We start from the raw sequence: 23,591 nt of genomic DNA on the forward strand, positions 1-23,591 counted from the left end.
CATTACTCCACAATAAAACTCTGCACCCTTTAACACCCTCCATCTTTTCATCCTCCTATCCACAGCCCTAGGCAACCACTAAAATACTCTCTGTCTCTGGAGATTGTCCTATTCTGGACTTTTATGCGCATAGAATAATATGTGGACTTTTTTGTCTGGCTTTTGTTGAACATAAAATTCTCAAGGTTCATTCATGTTGTGGACATAATATTCTCAAAGTTCATTCATGTTGTGGCATGTATCAGTACTCCATTCCTTTTCATTCCATTGTATGGATATACCGCACTGTGTGCATTTATCAACTGATGCACATTTGGGCTGTTTCCATTTTGGCTATCATGAATAACGCTGCTATGAACACTTGAGTACAAGTTCTTGTGGATGTGAGTTTTCATTTCTTTTGGGTACATACCTAGTAGTAGAATTGCTGAGTCATAGGGTAAGTCCACTTTGAATAATTTGAAGAACTGCCAGACCATTTTCCAAAGTGGCTATAGTGCTTTATATCACCACCAGCAGTCCATGAAACTTCCAATTTCTTCGCATCCTCGCCAATGCTTTTTATTATCTGACTTTGTGATTCTAGCTGTCTTCGTGGGTGTGAAGTGCTATCTCATTGTGGTTTTGATTTAGTAGACTGAATGCATTTTTTTTTTTTTTTTTTTTTTTGAGATAGCGTCTTGCTCTGTCACCTAGGCTGGAGTGCAGTGGCATGATCTCAGCTCACTGCAGCCTCTGCCTCCCAGGTTCAAGTGATTCTCGTGCCTCAGCCTCCCAAGTAGCTGGGATTACAGGCACCTGCCACCATACCCGGCTAATTTTTGTATTTTTAGTAGAGACGGGCCTTCACCATGTTGGCCAGGCTAGTCTCGAACTCTTGACCTCAGGTGATCTGCCAGCCTCAGCCTCCCAAAGTACTGGAATTACAGGCGTGAGCCACCGTGCCCAACCCTAAACTTAAATTCAGTATGTATGGAACCTTAACTGTAATCTGATAGTCTCCAGTATAGAAGATCCTAATGCAGTGGCTGGGCATGGTGCCTGTAATCCCAGCACTTAGGGAGGTGGAGGCAGGAGGAGTGCCTGGAGGCCAAGAGTTCGAGACCAGCCTGCACAACATGACAAAGACCTCATCTCTACAAAAAAAATTTTTTTTTTTTTGAGACGGAGTCTCGCTCTGTCGCCCAGGCTGGAGTGCAGTGGCCGGATCTCAGCTCACTGCAAGCTCCGCCTCCCGGGTTCACGCCATTCTCCTACCTCAGCCTCCCGAGTAGCTGGGGCTACAGGCGCCCACCACCGCGCCCGGCTAGTTTTTTGTATTTTTTAGTAGAGACGGGGTTTCACCGTGTTAGCCAGGATAGTCTCGATCTCCTGACCCAGTGATCCACCCGTTTCGGCCTCCCAAAGTGCTGGGATTACAGGCTTGAGCCACCGTGCCCGGCCACAAAAAATTTTTAAAATTAGCCAGGCATGGGGATACATCTCTGTAGTGCCAGCTACTCAAGAGGCTGAGGCAGGAGGATCCCTTAAGCCCAGGAGTTCGAGACTGCAGTGAGCTATAATTGTGCCACTGTACTCCAGCTGAGGCAACAGATTGAGACTCTATTTCAAAACAAGAACAAAAGCAAATGAAGGATCCTAATGCAGGATAAAGGTTAAGAAAACATGGCCTTTGAACCGGGCACAGTGGCTCATGTCTGTAATCCCATCACTAGGAGAGGCTGAGGCAGGTGGATCACTTAAGGTCAGGAGTTTGAGACCAGCCTGGCCAACATGGTGAAACCCTGTCTTTACTAAAACTACAAAAATTAGCCGGTCCTAGTGGCGCACGCCTGTAGTCCCAGCTACTCAGGAGGCTGAGGCAGGAGAAGCACTCGAACACGGGAGATGGAGCTTGCAGTGAGCCGAGATCGCACCATTGCACTTCAGCCTGGGTGACAGAGCGAGACTCGGTCTCAAAACAAAAAAAAGAAAACGTGGCCTTTGTATCATGAAAGTTGGGAAGAAGTTTCTTACTTAGCTGTCACTAAGTTTTAACTAAAAATATAGCATTTTGCTTACCTTTTAGGTTTATTAATTTGGTGAGAAACTACAAGAATCCCAATCTGACCATTTCCTTCAGTGCTGAACGAAGTATTGAAGATGAACTAAATCGTGAAAGTGACAGTGACATCTTCACTGTTGTGATTAGCTATGCCATCATGTTCCTATATATTTCCCTAGCCTTGGGGCACATCAAAAGCTGTCGCAGGCTTCTGGTAAGTGGGGGATATGTATATGTTAGAGGTTAACAGCAGTGCACAGTGTAACGTCATGTTTTTGCCTCTTTATTCTTAATCCATTATGTTTAAAACTGCCGTAAATTCCCCCATGTTTTAATTGTATGTAACATTTCTGTTGCCTACATCTGTTTTCTTCAGTTCCAGCTTTTTGGTTTATCTTAAAGTTTATTTCACATAATCCAGTTTTTTCTTATTTGTCCAGTCCATCACCTAAGAATGCAAATGCATAACATGTTGCCTGGGCAGACCCAGAAATGTTTACAAGTCCTCTCTGAAACACATAATTGTAGTTTTAACTCTAGGTTTGATACAGCCCTGTAAAGTAAAAAGGAGGACCTTTTAGTAACAAGTGGGACAGACAGCCCTGTAACTAACTGGTGATTGTGTCTTTGTCGCCCCTCTCAGGTGGATTCGAAGATCTCACTAGGCATCGCGGGCATCCTGATCGTGCTGAGCTCGGTGGCTTGCTCCTTGGGCATCTTCAGCTACATTGGGTTGCCCTTGACCCTCATTGTGATTGAAGTCATCCCGTTCCTGGTGCTGGCTGTTGGAGTGGACAACATCTTCATTCTGGTGCAGGCCTACCAGGTATACTTCCGTATTCTCACGGGGCTCAGCATCTGTCCAAGTTTCGGGGTGTGAATGGCTGCTGGGCTCCGCATTCGTGAATGTGGCCTGTGAGGGTGTTTTGTTTCCTTTCCTTGTGTGGCTCATCGGTCTTCCTGACTTGCTGTGGACATCTTAGGACCAAGAATTTCACTCCTCTTTTTGGTTGATGAAATAGTAGAAATAGAGTAAGAATTTTGTTTTAAATTGTATCTTTAAATAGTGTCTTTTAATAGTATCTTTTCATTTTAAATAGTATCATGTGTACAAGAAGGGCTAACACACTTTTGGAAAATATTTTGGGTACGACTACTATTGAAATTATTTTCAGCATAGTATAGAATGTTAGATTCATTTTGCTCAAAGGTGCCACTAAAAAGGCAAAAGGTCAACACGTGTCCAGCTGCTGTAGAAGGTGGTCTCAGTCATCCTGTAGATCCGACCTGGGCGGAGACTCCGTGCACTTGAGAGTGATGGTCAGTGGTCCAGTCCCTTGCCGCCTGTGTATTTTCCTGATAGTGTGGCTCAGCTTTCCCTTTAGTTTCTCACGTGGTACCTAGCTGCGTAGTGTAGAAATACTCTGAGTGAATTAACGTGAGAACATTGGAGTCCCCCACCGAAGTTTATATGCTTAGAAGACACTGCTAATCATCTGCTAATCATTTATCTTTACCCTTGAGTTAACACAAGGCAGCAAGAAGTGGTGTTGTTATTGAGAAATTTTAATGTTGCTTTTTTTTTTTTTTTTTTTTTAAAGAGAGATGAACGTCTTCAAGGGGAAACCCTGGATCAGCAACTGGGCAGGGTCCTAGGAGAAGTGGCTCCCAGTATGTTCCTGTCATCCTTTTCTGAGACTGTAGCATTTTTCTTAGGTAATTATGCTTTCAATCCTACCAGTCCTGTAGTTCGCTGAGCCTGGAGAAAGAAGGAGCTGGGTATCTGAACATGTCCCTTTGTATTGCCTCTATTTTTTTTTTTTTTTTCCTTTTTTCTCTTCTCCGAGATGGAGTCTCACTCTGCCACCCAAGCTGGAGTGCAGTGGTGTAATCTCGGTTCACTGCAGCTTCCGCCTCCCGGGTTCAAGCGATTTTCCTGCCTCAGCCTCCCAAATAGCTGAGATTAAAGGCACGCACCATCACACCCAGTTAATTTTTTGCATTTTTTAGTAGAGACAGGGTTTCCCCTGTTGGCCAGGCTGGTCTTGAACTCCCGACCTCAGGTGATCCACCTGCCTCGGCCTCCCAAAGTGCTGAGATTACAGGCGTGAGCGCCCGTGCTCAGCCTGTGTTGTCTCCTTTTTAAAGCTTTGTTCTGCACTAGGAAAGTATCACTGAATGGACCACAGAACAATTGGCAGCAGTACCTTAGGTGTGATTTTGCAAGTGGCTTCCTTCTCATTTAGCTGTCAGGACAGCAGTGATGTTGGGGTTCAGGGTGAAAGAGACCTAGAGTTCATCTTGCCACTTTCCCCTTTTGGTAGCCACTGGGAATGTTGATAGTTGAAAATAGCATCCTTGAGTAGCTACCGAATCCTTCTCCACATGACACTCTAAGCAGCAGCTCCCAAATCCACAGGCACTCGCTTACAAGATGTTTGCCATTGTTTTCAAAGGCAGTCTTTCTCTTCTCTGCACACAACTCATTGGGGAAGCAGCCTTGTTAATGACCAGAAGCTCTTGACTCACCGCATTACAAGGAGCCAGAATAAGCTGGAACAAAGTCAGCACTTGTGTGTTTCTTTCACATAGAGAATCATCAAATAGCCTCACTAGGGGGGCTGCCTGCCCCATCTCTGAAGTGTAGTAAGAGCAGAATGACTCTGTCCGCTATAGAGGAGGCTGGACCGGAATCACTCAGTCCAAAGAAGACCGTCCACAGGCCACAAACTGCAGTGCCTACGTGGCTGCAAGGTCAGCTTCATCAGGGCCATTGTAAGGTCATCGTAGGTGGTAGTCTCAACACAGATACAACGCTAGCTTGTTGTTCTTCATTTCCACAAAGCCATGTGCTTTTGAAACCTGTAGCCCTGTAGTTTCTTTTGACAAACACAGGTGCAGGAAAAAAAAAAAAAAAAAAACTTTCTTTTTTTCACTTCTATTGTAAGAAAACCAGTGCAAGTGTGATGATAATAGTAGCAGAAACTGTGCCTCAAGGTTGGAGTGACCTTGGGACAGTAGGAACGAGTAGGGATTGTGGCAGCCCAAGTACACGTGTCCTGTCTGAAAAGAGTTCTGTGTGGCCAACCCAGTGCTACAAGGTCTGTTTTGTTGTTGTTGTTTTTCTTCCAAGAAAAGCTGTGAATCTAGATTTTTTGTGTAAAATGTCATTGTTAAATATTGGCAACTTACTAAGAAAAAAGTTTTTTAATCTTAAGATGGGTTGATAGAGCGTGGACTGAATAGGAACCATCTGATTCATGGGCTGCCAGTTTGCACTTTCCATGTCTTACCCTCAGGCCTCTGATCCTCACTCGACTGTCGATTATCTCTTAACTAAACTGGGAGGCTAATAGTGTTGATGTAATAAATGGAAAATACTGTCCCTTTTGTACAGTGAAGCATAGAAGGTACTATAAGAAATGGCCTTTATTAGTGGTTCTCAAATTTTAATGTGCATGAATTTGCCGTGAACCTGAGTATAGTAGAATTGGGGTTGAATTCCTGTCATAACTTAGCTAGGATGGGGCTCCCCAAATGGTCTGGCGCTGAGTGCGTTTTGAAAAGCACTGGCTTATTGCCTCCTGTCCCAGTTCTGGTGTAATGTCCAGCCGCAGCTTGCCTTCTCATGCATTTGGCCTGTGCTGGCTCCTTGTATCTGTACACGCACATGAACATAAGACCTGCAGAGAGCCCCCTGCTGTAAACAGAAGTGACGCAGAGCCCTTCTCCCCCGGCAGGAGCAATGTCCGTGATGCCAGCCGTGCACACGTTCTCTCTCTTTGCGGGACTGGCAGTCTTCATTGACTTTCTTCTGCAGATTACCTGTTTCGTGAGTCTCTTGGGGTTAGACATTAATCGTCAAGAGGTAAGTTGGTGCCAGGATTATAGTCTATTTAATTTGAGTCTAGAATCTAGAGGAAGCAGCTAGCAGGTATAACCTTTGTTCCCCTCTGTGCCCTCAGAAAAATCGGCTAGACATCTTTTGCTGTGTCAGAGGTGCTGAAGATGGAACAAGCGTCCAGGCCTCAGAGAGCTGTTTGTTTCGCTTCTTCAAAAACTCCTATTCTCCACTTCTGCTAAAGGACTGGATGAGACCAATTGTGGTATGCGCTTCTCTGTGGCTTTTCTCTTTCTCTCACTGAAACAGATGATCACACGCCTTCTAAGAAGTCAGACAGCCTGGGAAGGAGATTCTTACAGCTGTTAAATATATCTAAAAAAAAAAAAAAGCAAAAGCAAATATGAAACAATAGATAAAATGCTTTGCCCATGAGCTTTTATCAGTCCATATAAACAAGAGTTTTCTTTAAGTTTTTTATTTTGAACTAGTTTCAGATTCACAGAAAGTTGCAAAGAAACTTTATTTTTCCTTTAATGATGAGGAAATAGAAGCCAAGACAGGTGAAGTGGTTTGCCCCAAGTCACTAAGCCCATAAGTGTCAGAGTCAGGATTTGCACTCGGGAACTTGGACTCTGGGTGCTGTGGTCTCACCCACTGCCCTGTATTCCCTACTAACCTGTCATTTAAGCTTTTCCATTTAAAAAAAATCCTGCTTTTTGTATATGCTTAAGATTTTATTTCTGGTTGTAAGCTTATTATACTCAGCAGTCTCTGTCTTGTGATTCATTTGTTGTTCCAGATAGCAATATTTGTGGGTGTTCTGTCATTCAGCATCGCAGTCCTGAACAAAGTAGATATTGGATTGGATCAGTTTCTTTCGATGCCAGATGTAAGATGACTTCCTTTTCTTTTTAACTTCTTTAGCTGATGATGAATACATTTTTCAAAACATGCATGTGGGTGTTTCAAGCAAGTGCCTGCTTCTAACTGCGAATGGTGACAGGGTTTCCAGGGTTAGGAGAACTGCCCAGTGCACTGCCAGTGTGGGCTGCTTGGCATTCTCACTGAGCCCCTCTGGGCACAGCTGCAGAACACGAACAACCGGTCTTATGAGGTTACTTTAGGAGGTGCTCTTCTGATTGTGGGGCTAGCAGGAGGGGCACCCTGCGGCCCTGGGGGCAGGACTGGCAGTGTTAGGAATCATGAGTCCAGCTGGAGACATCTCAGCCAGCAGCCTCCTGGCACCCTCCTGTTCTCCGTGATCTTCACCTTGCTTGGTTACTATCAGAGTACTGTCACTCTCTCCTATTCTTTGTCTTTCAGGACTCCTACGTAGTGGATTATTTCAAATCCATGAGTCAGTACCTGCATGCGGGTCCGCCTGTGTACTTTGTCCTGGAGGAAGGGCACGACTACACTTCTCCCAAGGGGCAGAACATGGTGTGCGGTGGCATGGGCTGCAACAACGATTCCCTGGTGCAGCAGATATTTAATGCGGCACAGCTGGACAACTAGTCAGTACCGCCTCGTCTTGTACTTCAGAAGCAGTGGGGGGCTCTCAGCCAGGCCATCAGCTCAGGCCTGAAATGTCTCACTGAGAATAGACTTTCTTGGAAAAGTTGTTTTTACGCAAAATGTATGTTAAATCTGGCTTTACCTTAACAAAACCTTTGAAAGGACTAATTTACCACCTAATAGTTGGAAGGTTGTTTTCATTAAGTGCTCATGTAGTTTTTCTTTTGACTGTTAGCAGCATAAAGTGTAGAAGAGGAAGTGAAGTTTTAAGAAAAGTACTGAAACTGAAGACTTCCTCCCTATGGAGCAGCTCAGTAACCCTGTCTCTCCTCTCTAGTACCCGGATAGGCTTCGCCCCCTCGTCCTGGATCGACGATTATTTCGACTGGGTGAAGCCGCAGTCATCTTGCTGTCGAGTGGACAACATCACTGACCAGTTCTGCAATGCTTCAGGTACTTTCATCTCCTTTACCAAATCTTTCCCTTTTTGCTGAAAAATTTTCAAATTATCATTTAAAAATCATTTGCATCGTGCCTCAGTTTATACCTATTTGTATATCAAAGCTGGGTCTCCCTCCCTGTGTCATCGTTCCTTTCCTCAGTCATTCATTCTGAAATTGTCACGTCATTCCTGGCTCAGACAGCTGCGCTCGGGGCTGCAGGCTGAACAAGGGTTCCTGGCTCAGGCAGCTGCCCTCGGGGCTGAACAAGGCCCACTTCTTGGAAGTGTGGTTTCCAGATAAGGTTTCTCATCCTGTCCTGACTCCAGCGATTGCCTCTCAGGATTGGTACCTGGCCTTAGCTTCTCAGAGGAGGGCTTTTCTTTATCACTTTGCCCTATGGTTTTATAGGAGCATCGAGGTTGCCCTGGAATTTTCTTAATAAAAACATGGACGCCCTGGGCTCTGACCAGTCAAGGCCATACTTGAAGGAGGAGACCTACTTCAGGGCAAAAACGATGCAAAGTATGCCTAAGATGAAAATGGTATTTCAGATCATTAAACTATGACATTGACATATGGCTGAAGCTTTTAGATAAGGGGAAAGATTATCCCTCACTAGTAAGGAAAATAATTGGGGGCCGGGCGCGGTGGCTCAAGCCTGTAATCCCAGCACTTTGGGAGGCCGAGGCGGGCGGATCATGAGGTCAGGAGATCGAGACCATCCTGGCGAACACGGTGAAACCCCGTCTCTACTAAAAAAAAAAAATACAAAAAAACTAGCCGGGCGAGGTGGCGGGCGCCTGTAGTCCCAGCTACTCCGGAGGCTGAGGCAGGAGAATGGTGTAAACCCGGGAGGCGGAGCTTGCAGTGAGCTGAGATCCGGCCACTGCACTCCAGCCTGGGCGACAGAGCCAGACTCCATCTCAAAAAAAAAAAAAAAAAAAAAGAAAGAAAATAATTGGTAGTTGAGAAAGTAATGCCCCTCACTGTCAGTATTTTTAAATGTGTTACAAAAAATCTGGAGACCTATTCTTCTAACAGTCCTCCCTGCACGTCTCCACCAGTGGTTGACCCTGCCTGCGTCCGCTGCAGGCCTCTGACTCCGGAGGGCAAACAGAGGCCTCAGGGTGGAGACTTCATGCGATTCCTGCCCATGTTCCTTTCGGATAACCCTAACCCCAAGTGCGGCAAAGGGTAAGTGCTGCTGCCGTCGCAGATAAGCGTCCACTGCAACTTCAATCTGCAATAGAAAACTAGGAGAGGACTGGGCTAAAACAGTTGCATGGGAACATCCTCTTCTCTGCCCCACCCTGTCCTGGTCCTTTGGTGGAAGCAGGGAAACCAAAAACACCTTTTTTTTTTGTTTGTTTTGTTTTGTTTGTTTTTTTTTTTTGAGACGGAGTCTCGCTGTGTCTCCCAGGCTGGAGTGCAGTGGCGCGATCTCAGCTCACTGCAAGTTCCGCCTCCCGGGTTCCCGCCATTCTCCCGCCTCAGCCTCCCGAGTAGCTGGGACTACAGGCGCCCGCCACCACGCCCGGCTAGTTTTTTGTATTTTTAGTAGAGACGGGGTTTCACCGTGTCAGCCAGGATGGTCTCGATCTCCTGACCTCGTGATCCGCCCACCTCGGCCTCCCAAAGTGCTGGGATTACAGGCTTGAGCCACCGCGCCCGGCCCTGAAAACACCTTTTTAAGAAAATGCCTCAGGCTGGGCACGGTGGCTCACCGAGGCGGGCAGATCACGAGGTCAGGAGATCGAGACCATCCTGGCTAACACGGTGAAACCCCATCTCTATTTAAAAAATACAAAAAAACCAACCTGACGTGGTGGCGGGCGCCTGTAGTCCCAGCTACTCGGGAGGCTGAGGCAGGAGAATGGCGTGAACCCGGGAGGCGGAGCTTGCAGTGAGCAGAGATGGCACCACTGCACTCCAGCCTGGGCGACAGAGCGGACTCCGTCTCAAAAAAAAAAAAAAAGAAAATGCCTCATAGTGTTCGACTGATTGTATCTTAGCATGGCATTCACATCTCATGCTCTCTCTGCGTCCTACCCCCACGTGGGCATGAGAATGAACGCAGATTCCTGTGCACATTCCGAGCGGGGGTGATGGGGAGAATGGCCTGCTGGTAATCCAGGCCTGAAGGAACTCAGCCTGTTCAGTTGTGCTGATGGTAGCTGCGGCGTCATCTTAGCTTTGGTAACGTTATCCCATATTAAGGTTGCGATTCTTTTAGTCCTGTCATGGTCCTTGCCAGCCCATCCGTGTATGGGGTTATGTGCTATCTCACTCCCCCATCCAGCCAGGCATTCAGTTACCCATGGAAGCCAGATATATGGCCCAGAAGTCTCTGGGATTTGGAAGCTTTGGGAAGCAGAAGATGAGTATCCCCATGTATGTTAGGTAAACCCTGAACTTAGGTTTTTCATAAGAACATACATCTGACCAGAGTCACATCAGCGAATCATCGCTATCATGCATGTGCGTTGAGACCTATTCTAGGTACCATGGGATGACTCCCCCTAGAAGTAAAGTAGAAATGAATCTTGCGTATTGATTTACGCACTGACTGATGCTTTGGCCTACATAAAATAAGCTGAAGTAGATTCCGTTTTTCTGAAGGCAGTAGCCAGCGTTCCTGGGGAGCCTCCAGGGTGCCAGCGTCATGCCGGCCACTCCCTGACATTATTCCACTTATCACCACACAGCCTTGCATAGGTGGTGGTATACCCATTTACAGAAGAGGAGACGGGCTCAGAGGAGGTCATTTTGCTCAGGGTTACATGACCAGTAAGTGGCAGGGCCAAAGTTGTTCCCGGGCCCTTGCCCTTTCCTGCCTGCTGTTATGCAACAGGACTGAGTAAACTGTACGTTTGATTATACCTGAAACCAGGTGGAGAAACAGCAGCTATGTACTGAAGAACCCAGAGCAATCAAGAAAGCCCATCTGGCTGGGCACAGTAGCTTACGCCTGTAATCCCAGCATTTTGGGAGGCTGAGGCGGGCGGATCACCTGAGGTCAGGAGTTCAAGACTAGCCTGGCCGACATGGCAAAACCCTGTCTCTACCAAAAAAAATACAAAATTAGTTGGGCATGGTGGCAGGTGCCTGTAATCCCAGCTATTCGGGAGGCTGAGGCAGGGAGAATTGTTTGAACCGGAAGGCGGAGGTTGCAGTGAGCTGAGATTATGCCACTGTAATCCATCCTGGGCTACAGAGCAAGACTCTGTCTCAAAAAAAAAAAAAAAAAAAAAAAGCCAGTCTGAGCGAGAACAAGCTAAACCTTTGGTATTCCCTTATTCGGGGGCCTTCTTCATCCCTGTAATGTACGGCTGGGTCTGACCTCAGCCCAGGGTCAGGTGATTCTGCTTAGCCTCCAGTACTCAGATTCTGCTGATACTTTGCAAGACCTGGACTCTGACACCCAGGATGCTTTCCTCAGGGGGCATGCTGCCTACAGCTCCGCAGTTAACATCCTCGGCAATGGCACCAGGGTCGGAGCCACGTACTTCATGACCTACCACACTGTGCTGCAGACCTCTGCTGACTTTATTGATGCTCTGAAGAAAGCCCGACTTATAGCCAGTAATGTCACCGAAACCATGGGCATTAATGGCAGTGCCTACCGGGTATTTCCCTACAGGTAAAGCCTGACCTTTTTCAGTGGGGTTTGCCCAGCAAAGGGCCTACACTGGGCGGGAATGGGGAGGGTTCCCTTGGCAAGATGCTGATTTTCAGGTTGGGTTCTGGCCCCCACTCCGTTCCGAGCACAGGGCAATATATCAAAGGAAATGGGTGCTGGGCAAGGGGCTTCAGAATCTAAAGCCTCTCTGAAGGCCTGAGGGCCAGAGACACAGAACTTGATCTCTGCACTACCACACGGCTGCAAGAGACACACACTGGAAAATGGCTCAAGGCAAGGGGGCGCTTGGAGAGCAGGTGGCTTAGAGCGGGGCCAGGCCCACATCCTTGGCCAGCAATGGACCAGAATCCCCAACTGCTGGTTATTTGGGATGTTGCCTGTTTGTAGACTTTTTATATTGTTAGGGGTTTTTTTTCCCAGCAAGAAAAGTATTATGTATGACATGGTGAATTTGAAAACTGTAGAAAGGTAGGAGAAACAAGTGATTTATTTTTCCTGCCTGCCCATGATCTCGCTTAAAGCAAGAAGGCCTGGATTTGTTTGGAAGAAGTTAAGAGCCGATTAGCTCCACAAGAAAATAAATGAAAGCATTTTTTCCTCAGGCCTTGCACGGACCCCGCTGAGCCTGAGGTAGTGTCTCAGGATAGATCAGGATTCGTTTTTGTTTTTTTTTTTTGTCCCCCAGAATGCTGTGGAATGCTCTCTGTAAATGTCTATAAAATAGCATAGATTGGGCTTATAAACAAAAACTTTATCAAAAATACACATTTTACATGACTGCTGGGCCCTTCTCTGGGTGGTCAGTGGCCACGAGAGGGCGAGTGAGTTGCTTTCGATGAGTCTTGTAGACAGCCAGCAAGGTTTTCTGCAAGGGATGTTTCCTGAGGGAGTCTGACCGCCTGGCAGTGGTGACAGATGAACATGCAGTGTTTGGGAGTGAGAGCGAGCTTTAACGAGGCCTCCCCCCTCCTCTCCAGTGTGTTTTATGTCTTCTACGAACAGTACCTGACCATCATTGACGACACTATCTTCAACCTCGGTGTGTCCCTGGGCGCGATATTTCTGGTGACCATGGTCCTCCTGGGCTGTGAGCTGTGGTCTGCAGTCATCATGTGCACCACCATCGCCATGGTCTTGGTCAACATGTTTGGAGTTATGTGGCTCTGGGGCATCAGTCTGAATGCCGTGTCCTTGGTCAACCTGGTGATGGTGAGTCCTCGTCCACTCTCAATTTGTCCCTAGCTCCTGTTTCACTTAGGGGAATTGCTGTCTTGGATTCCATGTAAACCCTAAGATGGAAGAAGATACCAAGTCTGGCGCTCGCTCTTGGCGCACATGGAGAGGCAGGATGAGTGCTGGATGAGTGCTGGATGGTGGTGGGACAGGGCGTAGAGGGAGCGAGCATTGAGTTGAACATCTGGGAGCATAAGCACATTACAGGGAATTCTGTTCAGTTTTTTCTCTTGTCCCATTCCTTGCGGCTATACTAGTATACCTGATGGTGCCTCTGACCATGGAAATGTGATTTCCTGGCCTAGTTCCGGCCTATTCCGCCTGTAATTTGTTGTTCTTTAGAGATTGCACAAGCCTGTAGCCTAATGACAGCAGCGTGTTCACTTTTTGCTTAGAAAATTGCAGCCCGCCCCAGGAGCTCTCTGACCAGTGCCTTCTGCCTCCCATGTGGTTGTCAGGTGCTTTTCATCGTTAAAGATGAGAGCACTGGAGAATATATTCATGGAAAATAGAACAGGGTATCTGTACTCTCAGATGTGAACCCTGCTTCAGATGGGGGAGCAGCGAGGTCCAAGAAAAGAAGTTGTGACAATGCGCCAGCTCGGTGCAGGTGGGGTGACCTTAAGGCGTTCCAGCAATTTCTTCTGATCAAAACAAACATGCCACAGAAAACCAGGCTTTTGGCTGTGTGTAGAGAGGGCCCCAGAAAGTTCCTGGTACAGTCTAGATTGGTGTGATGGAGGCCTTATAAGTCCAATGGGATGCTTGGCCTCCTCTAGCACCCAGGGTGCCCTGGTAATTAGCCCCCATCCTGGGAACAGGGTGACTGCCTAGGGTCTTCAACAGGAAGAGAGCCATCATCCTAAAGGCAGTGCTTTATTTCAGAGCTGTGGCATCTCCGTGGAGTTCTGCAGCCACATAACCAGAGCGTTCACGGTGAGCACGAAAGGCAGCCGCGTGGAGCGTGCAGAAGAGGCACTCGCCCACATGGGCAGCTCCGTGAGTACCCTGAGCAGGGCCACGCCAGCAGAGTTGCACCCTGAAGTGTCCTGCTTAGTGACTGAAGAGTCTGGATCCTGTACTTAGAAGGCAGCTCCTAAGGATTGCAAGCTTTCAGGCAATTCATGAATTAGCTGCCACATCATGAACAGAACAGATGTTCTGTAGCACTGTACCTGTCGGTGCGGCTCCTTTTTAGGTGGCAGTGTGCTGAAGCAGGAAAATAACAGAAAAGTTAAACATGAGACAGCTGCCAGTCTTTTCCATTTAAAATGCAGGCAGGGGAGCCCGGGCCAGAACCCAGCGTGTGATGTGCGGTTGGTGCCTGGAGAGTCGTCTTGGTTCAACTCTACACCCTGGCTTAGCCTATCTCTTTACCACTGTAGAAAATACTTGGTAAAGAGTAAAACTAAAACTTTGTTTCGTAACACTTTTAAATATTTTTCACTTGAGAACATATTCAATTTAGAGACACAATGCGGCGTCTATGCAGAATACACAGCTTTTACCTTGGTCATACCTCTCCCCCGGGATCATAAGGCAGCAGATAAAATAGTGTTAGGTAGTAGATGACGCTACCTGGGTTCAGTTCCCGTTGCTTTGGACCTTGAATATTAAGAAATCCCCATAAGGGCTGGGCACGGTGGCTCATGCCTACGTAATCCCAGCACTTTGGGAGGCCAGCGCGGGCAGACCACTTGAGGCCAGGGGTTCGAGACCAGGCTGGCCAACATGGTGAAACCCCATCTCTATTAAAAATACAAAAATTAGCCAGGCATGGTGGCGCACACCTTTAATCCCAGCTACTCGGGAGGCTGAGGCAGAAGAATCACTTGAACCTGGGGGAAATCCTTGTAAGGAAGTGTTTCAATTACAGGTTGGTAAAAGTGGTGTCTAACACAGTATCTCTTCTTTTAGGTATTCAGTGGAATCACGCTTACAAAATTTGGAGGGATTGTGGTGTTGGCTTTTGCCAAATCTCAAATTTTCCAGATATTCTACTTCAGGATGTATTTGGCTATGGTCTTACTGGGCGCCACTCACGGATTAATATTTCTCCCTGTCTTACTCAGTTACATAGGTAAGAGTTCTTGTCTTAAAAGGGTGGCGTAAGAGGAAGCACATTACTGAAAGGGGATTCTGTCCTGAGGCATTCTTTTCAAGTATTTGAACTCATACTAATGGTCATTTGATAAATGATACTGAGTAAAAAAAAATTCTTCTAAGAGAAAAAACCCATCCAGGGGCTTCATGATGGTGCAGACTACTTCACTAGTAAGTTGCTGATGTTTTTTCTGGAGGCCTGGAGCCAGCCCTTGAATGGATCTGAGTGTCAGCAGGTGGGGCAGCTCCTCCCTGCCGCTGAGATGGAGGAGTCCGTCCTGCAGCCAGCTCTCACACCAGCAGCGCTGCAGAGCAGCTTTTTATGTCCCTCACGGATTTCCCGTTCTCAGCAAAGTGCTGCCTCTGTTCATCTCGAGACTATTCTTGATCCTTTTACTTCTATGGCCACTTCACCTTGCACAAAAATGACCCACGGTTGAAAGGACAGTACTGATTTGCTTGACTTAAAGCTTTGTCACTAAATTGGAGCACTGAAGTAAAAGATTAAGAAAATGAGGGGCTTTTTATCATCTCCGGGCAATAGAAAGTAGTTCTATTACAATCTAATACACTAGCTCCTTTTCTTTAAGACAAAAAAAAAAAGAGAGAGATGAGCACTTTGGAAGGCTGAGAGGGGAGAATCGTTTGAGACCAGCCTAGGCAACATAGTGAGGCCTCCATCTCTACAAAAATACAATTGGCCAGGTGAAGTGGTGTGCGTCTGCAGTCCCACCTGCTTGTTAGGCGAAGGCAGGAAGCTTGCTTGAGCCCAGAAGGATGGGTTCAGGACGCAGCGAGTCGTGTTCATACCACTGCACTCCAGCCTGAGGAAGAAAGCAAAGAGCCCCTCTCCAAATGAGAGAGAGATGTGGTCTCACTCTGTTGTCCAGGCTGGTCTCAAGCAGTTCTCCTGCCTCAGTCTCCCAAAGTGGAATTACAGGCGTGAGCCACTGTGCCCAGCCAACCAGTTCCCTTTCTCCTGCAGAAATAAGAAAAATTATTTTTCTCTCTCATAGGGCCATCAGTAAATAAAGCCAAAAGTTGTGCCACTGAAGAGCGATACAAAGGGACAGAGCGCGAACGGCTTCTAAATTTCTAGCCCTCTCGCAGGGCGTCCTGACTGAACTGTGTCTAAGGGTCGGTCGGTTTACCACTGGACGGGTGCTGCATCGGCCAGGCCAAGTTGAACACCGGATGGTGCCAACCATCAGGCTGATTGGCAGCAGCTTTGAACATAGTGCCCGTGAACTCAGGAATGCACAGTTGACTTGGGAAGCAGTATTACTAAATCTGGAGGCAACCACAGGACACTAAACCTCTCCCAGCTTCTTCAGGAAAGAAACTTCATTCTTTAGCAAGCAGGAGGTGACACTAGATGGCTGTGAATGTGATCCACTCCCTGACACTCTGGAAAGGCCAATCAATGCACTGTCTCTCCTTTTAGGAGTAAGCCATCCCACAAGTTCTGTACCACAGTTTTACTGATATTTGAGGTTGTAGATACACTTTATAACATTTTATAGTTTAAAGAGCTTTATTAATGCAATAAATTAACTTTGTACACATTTTTATATAAAAAAAAAACAGCAAGTGATTTCAGAATGTTGTAGGCCTCATTAGAGCTTGGTCTCCAAAAATCTGTTTGAAAAAAGCAACATGTTCTTCACAGTGTTCCCCTAGAAAGGAAGAGATTTAATCGCCAGTTAGCTGTGGCATGAAATGAGGGACAAAGCAAGCATCTCATAGGTGTGTCTACTGGGTTTTAACTTATTTTTCTTTAATAAAATACATTGTTTTCCTAAGTAAGTTTTGGGGTTGCCCTATCTGCTTTGAGAGACAAGTAGAAAAGCTAAATGGAAGAGATTCCATCCTGTCCTTAGGGTAACTAAATGCTATCTTACATTGGGCTAGAAAGAGTTAGACCTACATGTTTCATGAGAGTCCTGATCCTTCCCTATCCTAAAGATGTCTTCGGTTGTATAACTATTTGGAGATGAGAATGATCAACCAGGGCCAGGTGCAGTGGCTCATGCCTGTAATCCCAGCACTTTGGAAGGCCGAGGCAAGTGGATCACGAGGTCAGGAGTTCGAGACCAGCCTGGACAATATAGTAAAACCCCATCTCTACTAAAAATACAAAAATTAGCCGGGTGTGGTGGCGCACACCTGTAGTCCCAGCTACTCAGGAGGCTGAGGCAGAAGAATTGCTTGAACCTGGCGGAGGTTGCAGTGAACCGATATTGCACCACTGCACTCCAGCCTAGGCAACAGAGTGAGACTCCGTCTCAACGAAAACAATAAATGAGAATGATCAACCAATGTATACTTCATAAAACTGAAACTTTAACAAGCCCCAGGCCCTTTAAAATACTTAGCCACCATTTGCCATCTTATTCCTGGCTTCAAGAGATATTCCAAGATCTGCTATAAGAGATGGGCTGTGCCTAATAGGTCCCAAATATGTCTTGACTCAAAACACACCTTCCTTGGTGAGTTCCAGAGCATAACTCAGATTCTGTCAGCATACTGAATTCACTCTGCTACAAATAATGGGCCGAGGGCTAGGTGGGCTGTTACCAAATTGTGTTGTTTACAAAAACGCTAACCCAAGAGTCCTCGCCCACCAGCTGCCAGTGCCCTCTGCTACTCTTTGAGGCTATGGTTACCCCAAGTCTTTGCATTCTCACCTGGTGTGAAATTGGGGCTCCCTCGCAAACGCTGGTTTCGCTGTTCAAAAAACCGGAATATTGTATAGAAAAGCATGTTGTCTTCAGTCTGCTTTGCAGCATCTAAAAATTTTCGTGCAGAAATGTTGTCATGGCCACCAATGCCCCGGATAAACCTTAAGGCAGCTAACACTTGGTGTTTGGAAAGAAGAACTTCTACTATTTCATCATTTGCTGTTGAAAGTCGCTAGGAATAAGGAAGAGAAGTCCAGGTCAGTGCAAACAACAGGAACAGAGTTAGTTTCCATAGTCCAAAACCTCACACATCAGACTTACCTTCAGCATGTCCAGAGATAGCTGATGAGCAGGCGGATAGAAACTCTCTAGGGATAACAGCAGACAAGCCTGAAAGGCATTTTTAGACCTGCTTCAGTTGGAAGGTTACCAGTTAAAATTTTCTGTTTTTAACCACAATGTAAGTAGCAATCTGGCAATGCATACCAAAGGTTTGGAGTCGCTGAGGACGTGGTACTGCAGGAACTGATGCAGCATATAAAAGAGGTTGTGCTGGACAAGGGTTTTGATGACAAGTTCATGTAGGTAATGCTGAGGACAAAAGTAAAAAGTAAAAGAACACTTCCAAATCAGTCAGCTACAACAGACTAGAGGCTCCCCGAGGACTGGCTATTCCAACCAACATGGCCAAAGTGTCACTACAAGAAGTGGTTTCATCATGCAGGTAAAGACCCCAACTTGACATTACACTTCCATTCCAACTAATAAGAATGTTGGGAGAGTCACTCAGCATTCTGAGTCAGGGAGGCAGACCTGTCTTAGCATGTAAGTCATCTTCTAAGAGGGACTGTGTCTTTTTTTTTTTTTAATTCCTGCTGTTTTAACTTGGGACCAGCTGATTTGAAGGTACCTGTACTGCAATCTGAAACTGGTTAAGAGAACGAATGTATTCCATCAGCACGGCTATCACAAATTTATGAGGCATCTCCTAGGGAGAAAAAAATGTGGTTTTATAAATACCAACGAGGTGCAAAAGGGGCTGCATATAACACTTTATCCAACACCCGCCTGGTTTCCATCTTAAAATGGCCCAGTGTTCATCTTTCACTGGTTTTGCATAAATCGCTCCAGAACCACTTGTCACTGATTATGCTTTAGGCCTGAGTATTAGAAACCAAACTACCAGCTCTAGGTCCTCACCCAAGGAAACTCCAGTGATTCTAATCACATGAAGTCTCCTGCTTTCCTCAACTGCCTTGTTTTGAGCATTCTCAGTCCAGAAGAGGCGGAAAGCTGCAGCCCACCTTCTTTTCCACGAAGGCTGACAGGACATGGGTGTACACATCCGACTGGTCCAGCACCGCCTGGGTCCGCACCGGCCTCTTGAGGAGCGGGCTGCTTCGGCTCTGCCCTGCTTCCACCGCCTGAAAGAAGAAACCACAAACTATGATCTTCGGCATCTTAGAGGAAGGGTGCTGTGTACAGTTCATCCACAAGGACTGCATTCTTCGATGTGGACCCCAGGATATGAGCGGAACACACTTCTTTCTCTACTTAGATAAAATCTTTCTGTGCTGGCTTGGGGAGGGTCTAGGAAGTCAGAATTGGTCATCTTGAAAACACTCCAATGTTCATGGTAGATGAAACGGAAAAAGCATGTGTCAAGTTTTCTCTTAAAATGTATCATACTTAGCCTCTTGCAATGTTTTAACTTCCTGTCTAAGCTGCTTAATCCTGGACCACGGGCATTTGTTATCTGGCAAAAATGAAACGGCCTGCTGCATCCCTGCTTTATGAAGTCCTGATCCTACAATAAGTGAGGAGCGCCTGCATGGAGTCTCCAGGGATTTTTAGGTGGGAAGCCAGAGCACCACAAGTCCGGAATAGGAAAGCTCTGAGACCTTGACGACCTCACCTGACGTTTGAAAGCAGTTCCGGCTGGGCACGGTGGCTCATGCCTGTAATCCCTGCACTTTGGGAGGCCAAGGCGGGTGGATCACCTGAGGTCAGGAGTTCCAGATCAGCCTGACTAATATGGAGAAACCCCGTCTCTACTTAAAAAAAAAAAAATTCAAAATTAGCCAGGCGTGGTGGCACATGCCTGTAATCCCAGCTACTCGGGGGAGGCTGAGGCAAGAGAATCACTTGAACCCAGGAGGAGGAGGTTGTGGTGAGCCAAGATCTCGCCATTGCACTCCAGCCTGGGCAACAAGAGCAAAACTCCGTCTCAAAAAAAAAAAAGCAGTTCAGATCCATGCAGATTATGCAATAGCTGTGGGGTATAGTCTGAGAACCTGCATTTCCAAGAAACTCCAGATGCTGCTCACGTGGCTGGTCATTGGCCCCCACTGCCGAGTCATGTTGTTTATGGAGCCCAGTAGACAGTGCGAGACAGCACAGAAACTGCCATTTGGGATCAGACCTGCTGATTTCCACAGGCCAGAACACCCACGGCAATAGGGTTCGAAAGGACTCAGCCATCCCTCATATCTGACAGGGTGGAAATGGACACTGTCCAGGCAACCGGCCCTCTTCAGTGCCTGTCTCAGACCTCTTACCCTTCCACGAACAGCTGAAGGGGAGTGCAGTTCCGGGGCTTTTGTTGGTTTAAAACCATGTTCAGACTAGGACTAATCAGATCCTGGAAGTGAAGTCAGTCATTCTCCTTGTCCTAAACTTTTCTTCTTTCTGGCTTCAGGAGGTATGATGTACGAGTAATACAGTGGAAATTGGTGGCGATAAGCCATGGTTACTACCTTCACTACAAACATGCCTGCTAAGTGCTAACACTGAATCGTCACTATCTCAACAGGACGCTATCTCAACAGGAAAGAAAGGTGTGGCAAACAGAAATACTTTGAATTTAATTTACTAAGTCCTCACTCTGGCAAAACAGAAAAATATACAAAATATTGCAAAGCAGAGACTGATTTTTCTCATCTATATATAACAGTAGGCCAAGGATCTACAGGCAAGATCAAACACAGATGGGGGAAAAACAAAAACAGTGAAGGTATGAAGTGAGTTGTGGCCTCCAGCTCATGGGATGCAGGGCCCCTGAATTTACTACTTCCCCACTATCCCCCACTATCGCCACCTTGCCCTATGGCAGGCAGCAAATCTCAGTGACGTTATTCTAATATATAGGAAACAATTTTGCATCATAATGACTTAGAAAATACCAGGGAGGGGGTGGGGGAGGAGGACCCTTTGTCATACTCCATGTAACTCACCATCGCATAACTCTGCTCGGCATCCAAGTACTTTTTATACTCATGGTTGAGTTTATCAAAAACAGTGGCTATCACGGGCAGCGACGCTCTGTCTGACTCACTTAACACTGGAAAGGCACAAGGTTCACACGGATCAAACCAACTTCATGTCAGCTTCAGAATTTCCACACATTGCTATGATAAAAACTGATCTCAAAAGGTTACCAACGCAAAAGTACCTTTAAAGGACACTCCAAGAAATGCAGTACTTTAAAGACCTGATACCTAGACATCATTCGCAACCCCTTTCTGGTTACAGTTAAAAAAAAAAAAAAAAAGCTATAGCAGGCCAGGCTCAGTGGCTCATGCCTCTAATCCCAGCACTTTGGGGAGGCCGAGGCAGAAGGATCACTTAACGCTGGGAGTTTGAGACCAGCCTAGGCAACAAGGCAAGACCCCATCTCTACCAAAACAAAACAAACACCAATAGCACATATTGGTAGGGGATTCTTTTTTTCTTTTGCTTTTTTTTTTTTTTTTTTTTGAGACAGGGTATTGCTCTGTCGCCCAGGCTGGAGGTATACTGGCACAGATGGCTCACTGCAGCCTTGTCCTCCTGGCCTCAAGCAATCCTCCCTCTGCAGCCTCTGGAGTAGCTGGGGCCACAGGTGTATACCACCAAATTCAGCTAATTTTTTTTTTTTTTTTTTTTAATAGAGACAGGGTTTCGTCCTGTTGTCCAGGCTGGTCTCGAACACCTAGGCTCAGGCAATCTTTCTGCCTCATGCTCCCAGAGTGCTGGGATTATAAGTATGAGTCACCATGCCTGGCCTCAGTAGGGGATGCTTAAAGAAGACACATATGCAGTGACGTGGCTTGGATTTTGAAAGAGGTGTGTGTGAAGGCCAGGGGCGGTGGCCCACTCCCCTCCTGTGTGCCCACTTTCATTCAGAACCATCCCATTTATTGTTCTTTTCTCTACAAGTATCTCTACAAGTCATCTTTCCATTTAGCAGCCTTTCCTAGGGGGTCACATAGCCACCCCTCACACAAAGAATGAGGCTATGGATTACAGACAAGGCACAACAGTCTGGCCCACATCCCGATAAAAAGTGTTGGGCAGCACAGGCCTCATACCAGAACCAGACCAAGGGGGAAGGATTCAACTTACTCTGTGAACAGACAGACAGGATGACCATCTTGCATTCTTTTCTCTGGAGGAGAAAGTCCATCAATCTTCCTTTGTCTGGTAAGAGATTTACTATGGGCTCAAGTTTCACTTGGAGGTTCCAGAGGTAACCTGGATTTTAAAGAGGCAGCAAATATAACAGTATGATGCAAACCATTACAAAAGCCCAAAAGTGGTTCCCCTAAACATCTGCAGGGCAGGTGGTGATAAATGTAGCTTTTTCTTCCTAACCAAAGCAGAGCCAAGCCATTCAAGAACATGTCTACAACAGAAGGACTGATGGCCGAACTACTGCACACTTGGCTGACTCTTTCCAAGTAATCTCTGCATTCAGGGGCACATCAGTGGTGTAGCTCCCTAGTCCTTAATGCCAAACAGGGCCTTCCCTAGACCTAGTCCCTCTTTTAATGTTTAAAATAGAAAAAGATGTCAACATGTGGCATCAACTTCAGTCCTGTGCTTTGGTTTCTCCTACAACGGCTCATTAGTTTAAAATGTAACTCCAGAGGCTCTCAATGGAACATCATTCATCCATTCATCGACCCATAAATGTACTGATCACCCACACTGCCAGCATCTGGTGTGGCCTTTCCTAATTGGAGTTCTGCAGAATGAAGTGCCACATAAAAAATCATCTGGGTGATCCCTTTTTCAGTTGTCCCAAGGCAGGTGCAGAGCAGCTGTACAGGAAAACACCAGCAAGATGCACAGGAGAGAAATGACTTCATTACATACAGTGGATGCTTCCAGCATCAGGGCTAATTCTCTCCTCAAGAATTCTTAGGAATTCCAGAGGAAAGGCTCGAAAATACACAGAGGATTAAAGAGTAACATAGGAAATTCTCTAATACCAGCCTGGCAAGGTATTAGAGACACAGGTTAGGGCAACATGGCAAGACCCTATTTCTAAAAAGAAAAAAAAATTATAGGCCGGCCGTGGTGGCTCACACCTGTAATCCCAGCACTTTGGGAAGCTAAGGTGGGCAGATCACGAGGTCAGGAGATGGATACCATCCTAGCCAACATGGTGAAACCCCGTACCTATTAAAAATACAAAAATTAGCTGGGTGTGGTAGTGCATGCCTGTAACCCCAGCTACTGGGGAGGCTGAAGCAGGAGAATCGTTTGAACCCAGGAGTCAGAGGTTGCAGTGAGCCGAGACGGTGCCACTGCACTCCAGCCTGGTGACAAAGCGAGCTTCTGTCTCAAAATAATTATTATTATAATAAATTAACTGGGCGTGGTGGTGTGCGCCTGCAGGCCCAGCTACTCGGGAGGCTAAAGTAGGAGGATCGCCTGAGCCCAGGAGCTCAAGGCTGCCGTAAGCTGAGATAGCACTACTGCGCTCCAGGCTGGGTGACAGAGCAAGACCCTGCCTTAAAAAAATAAGATTTCTCTAATGAACAGATTACCCAGGAAGAGACAACCAATAGGCTGAGGAGGCTTCGTCAGCAAGGCCAGAAAGAGGAGCACACCTCCTGGGCTCGTGCAGAACAGAAAAGGGCACGGACACCGGAGGGAAGGTCGATGGGAGAAGCGAAGGGAGACAGGCTGGGGTGGAGTCTGGCTTTCCAGAATGGGCTTAAGCACGAGAATGGCATTCTTAGTTGTTGCTTTATTAATAGTAGTATATGTTCTTGATAAAATGCACATATAGTAGAAAACAGTATAAAGTGAAAAAAAAAAA

The 23,591-nt window shown here is 46.6% G+C and overlaps 2 protein-coding genes across 3 annotated transcripts in view; one reads left to right on the plus strand and one right to left on the minus strand.

The window, feature by feature from the left end:
* The window catches only part of NPC1 (NPC intracellular cholesterol transporter 1), a 55,558-nt gene extending 38,933 nt beyond the window's left edge, over nucleotides 1-16,625 (plus strand). For both annotated transcript variants that reach the window (XM_005587030.5, XM_005587029.5), the window contains exons 12-25: nucleotides 2,069-2,258; nucleotides 2,688-2,870; nucleotides 3,646-3,760; nucleotides 5,785-5,912; nucleotides 6,010-6,150; nucleotides 6,688-6,777; nucleotides 7,212-7,402; nucleotides 7,741-7,856; nucleotides 8,911-9,040; nucleotides 11,286-11,486; nucleotides 12,464-12,695; nucleotides 13,605-13,718; nucleotides 14,637-14,799; nucleotides 15,839-16,625. In XM_005587030.5, coding sequence (XP_005587087.3) covers nucleotides 2,069-2,258; nucleotides 2,688-2,870; nucleotides 3,646-3,760; nucleotides 5,785-5,912; nucleotides 6,010-6,150; nucleotides 6,688-6,777; nucleotides 7,212-7,402; nucleotides 7,741-7,856; nucleotides 8,911-9,040; nucleotides 11,286-11,486; nucleotides 12,464-12,695; nucleotides 13,605-13,718; nucleotides 14,637-14,799; nucleotides 15,839-15,921 — 2,077 coding nt within the window. In that variant the 3' untranslated portion in view covers nucleotides 15,922-16,625. The remainder of the gene's footprint in view (nucleotides 1-2,068; nucleotides 2,259-2,687; nucleotides 2,871-3,645; nucleotides 3,761-5,784; nucleotides 5,913-6,009; nucleotides 6,151-6,687; nucleotides 6,778-7,211; nucleotides 7,403-7,740; nucleotides 7,857-8,910; nucleotides 9,041-11,285; nucleotides 11,487-12,463; nucleotides 12,696-13,604; nucleotides 13,719-14,636; nucleotides 14,800-15,838) is intronic.
* The window catches only part of RMC1 (regulator of MON1-CCZ1), a 28,239-nt gene continuing 20,985 nt past the window's right edge, over nucleotides 16,338-23,591 (minus strand). Inside the window, exons 13-20 of the mRNA XM_005587027.4 lie at nucleotides 21,887-22,015; nucleotides 20,737-20,843; nucleotides 18,808-18,927; nucleotides 18,414-18,491; nucleotides 17,990-18,094; nucleotides 17,825-17,893; nucleotides 17,510-17,735; nucleotides 16,338-16,498 (exon numbers count right to left, since the gene is read on the minus strand). Of these exons, the coding sequence (XP_005587084.2) occupies nucleotides 16,419-16,498; nucleotides 17,510-17,735; nucleotides 17,825-17,893; nucleotides 17,990-18,094; nucleotides 18,414-18,491; nucleotides 18,808-18,927; nucleotides 20,737-20,843; nucleotides 21,887-22,015 (914 nt within the window). The 3' untranslated portion in view covers nucleotides 16,338-16,418. The remainder of the gene's footprint in view (nucleotides 16,499-17,509; nucleotides 17,736-17,824; nucleotides 17,894-17,989; nucleotides 18,095-18,413; nucleotides 18,492-18,807; nucleotides 18,928-20,736; nucleotides 20,844-21,886; nucleotides 22,016-23,591) is intronic.

Source organism: Macaca fascicularis, chromosome 18 (genome assembly GCF_037993035.2).
Source record: "Macaca fascicularis isolate 582-1 chromosome 18, T2T-MFA8v1.1".
Classification (NCBI taxonomy): domain Eukaryota; kingdom Metazoa; phylum Chordata; class Mammalia; order Primates; family Cercopithecidae; genus Macaca; species Macaca fascicularis.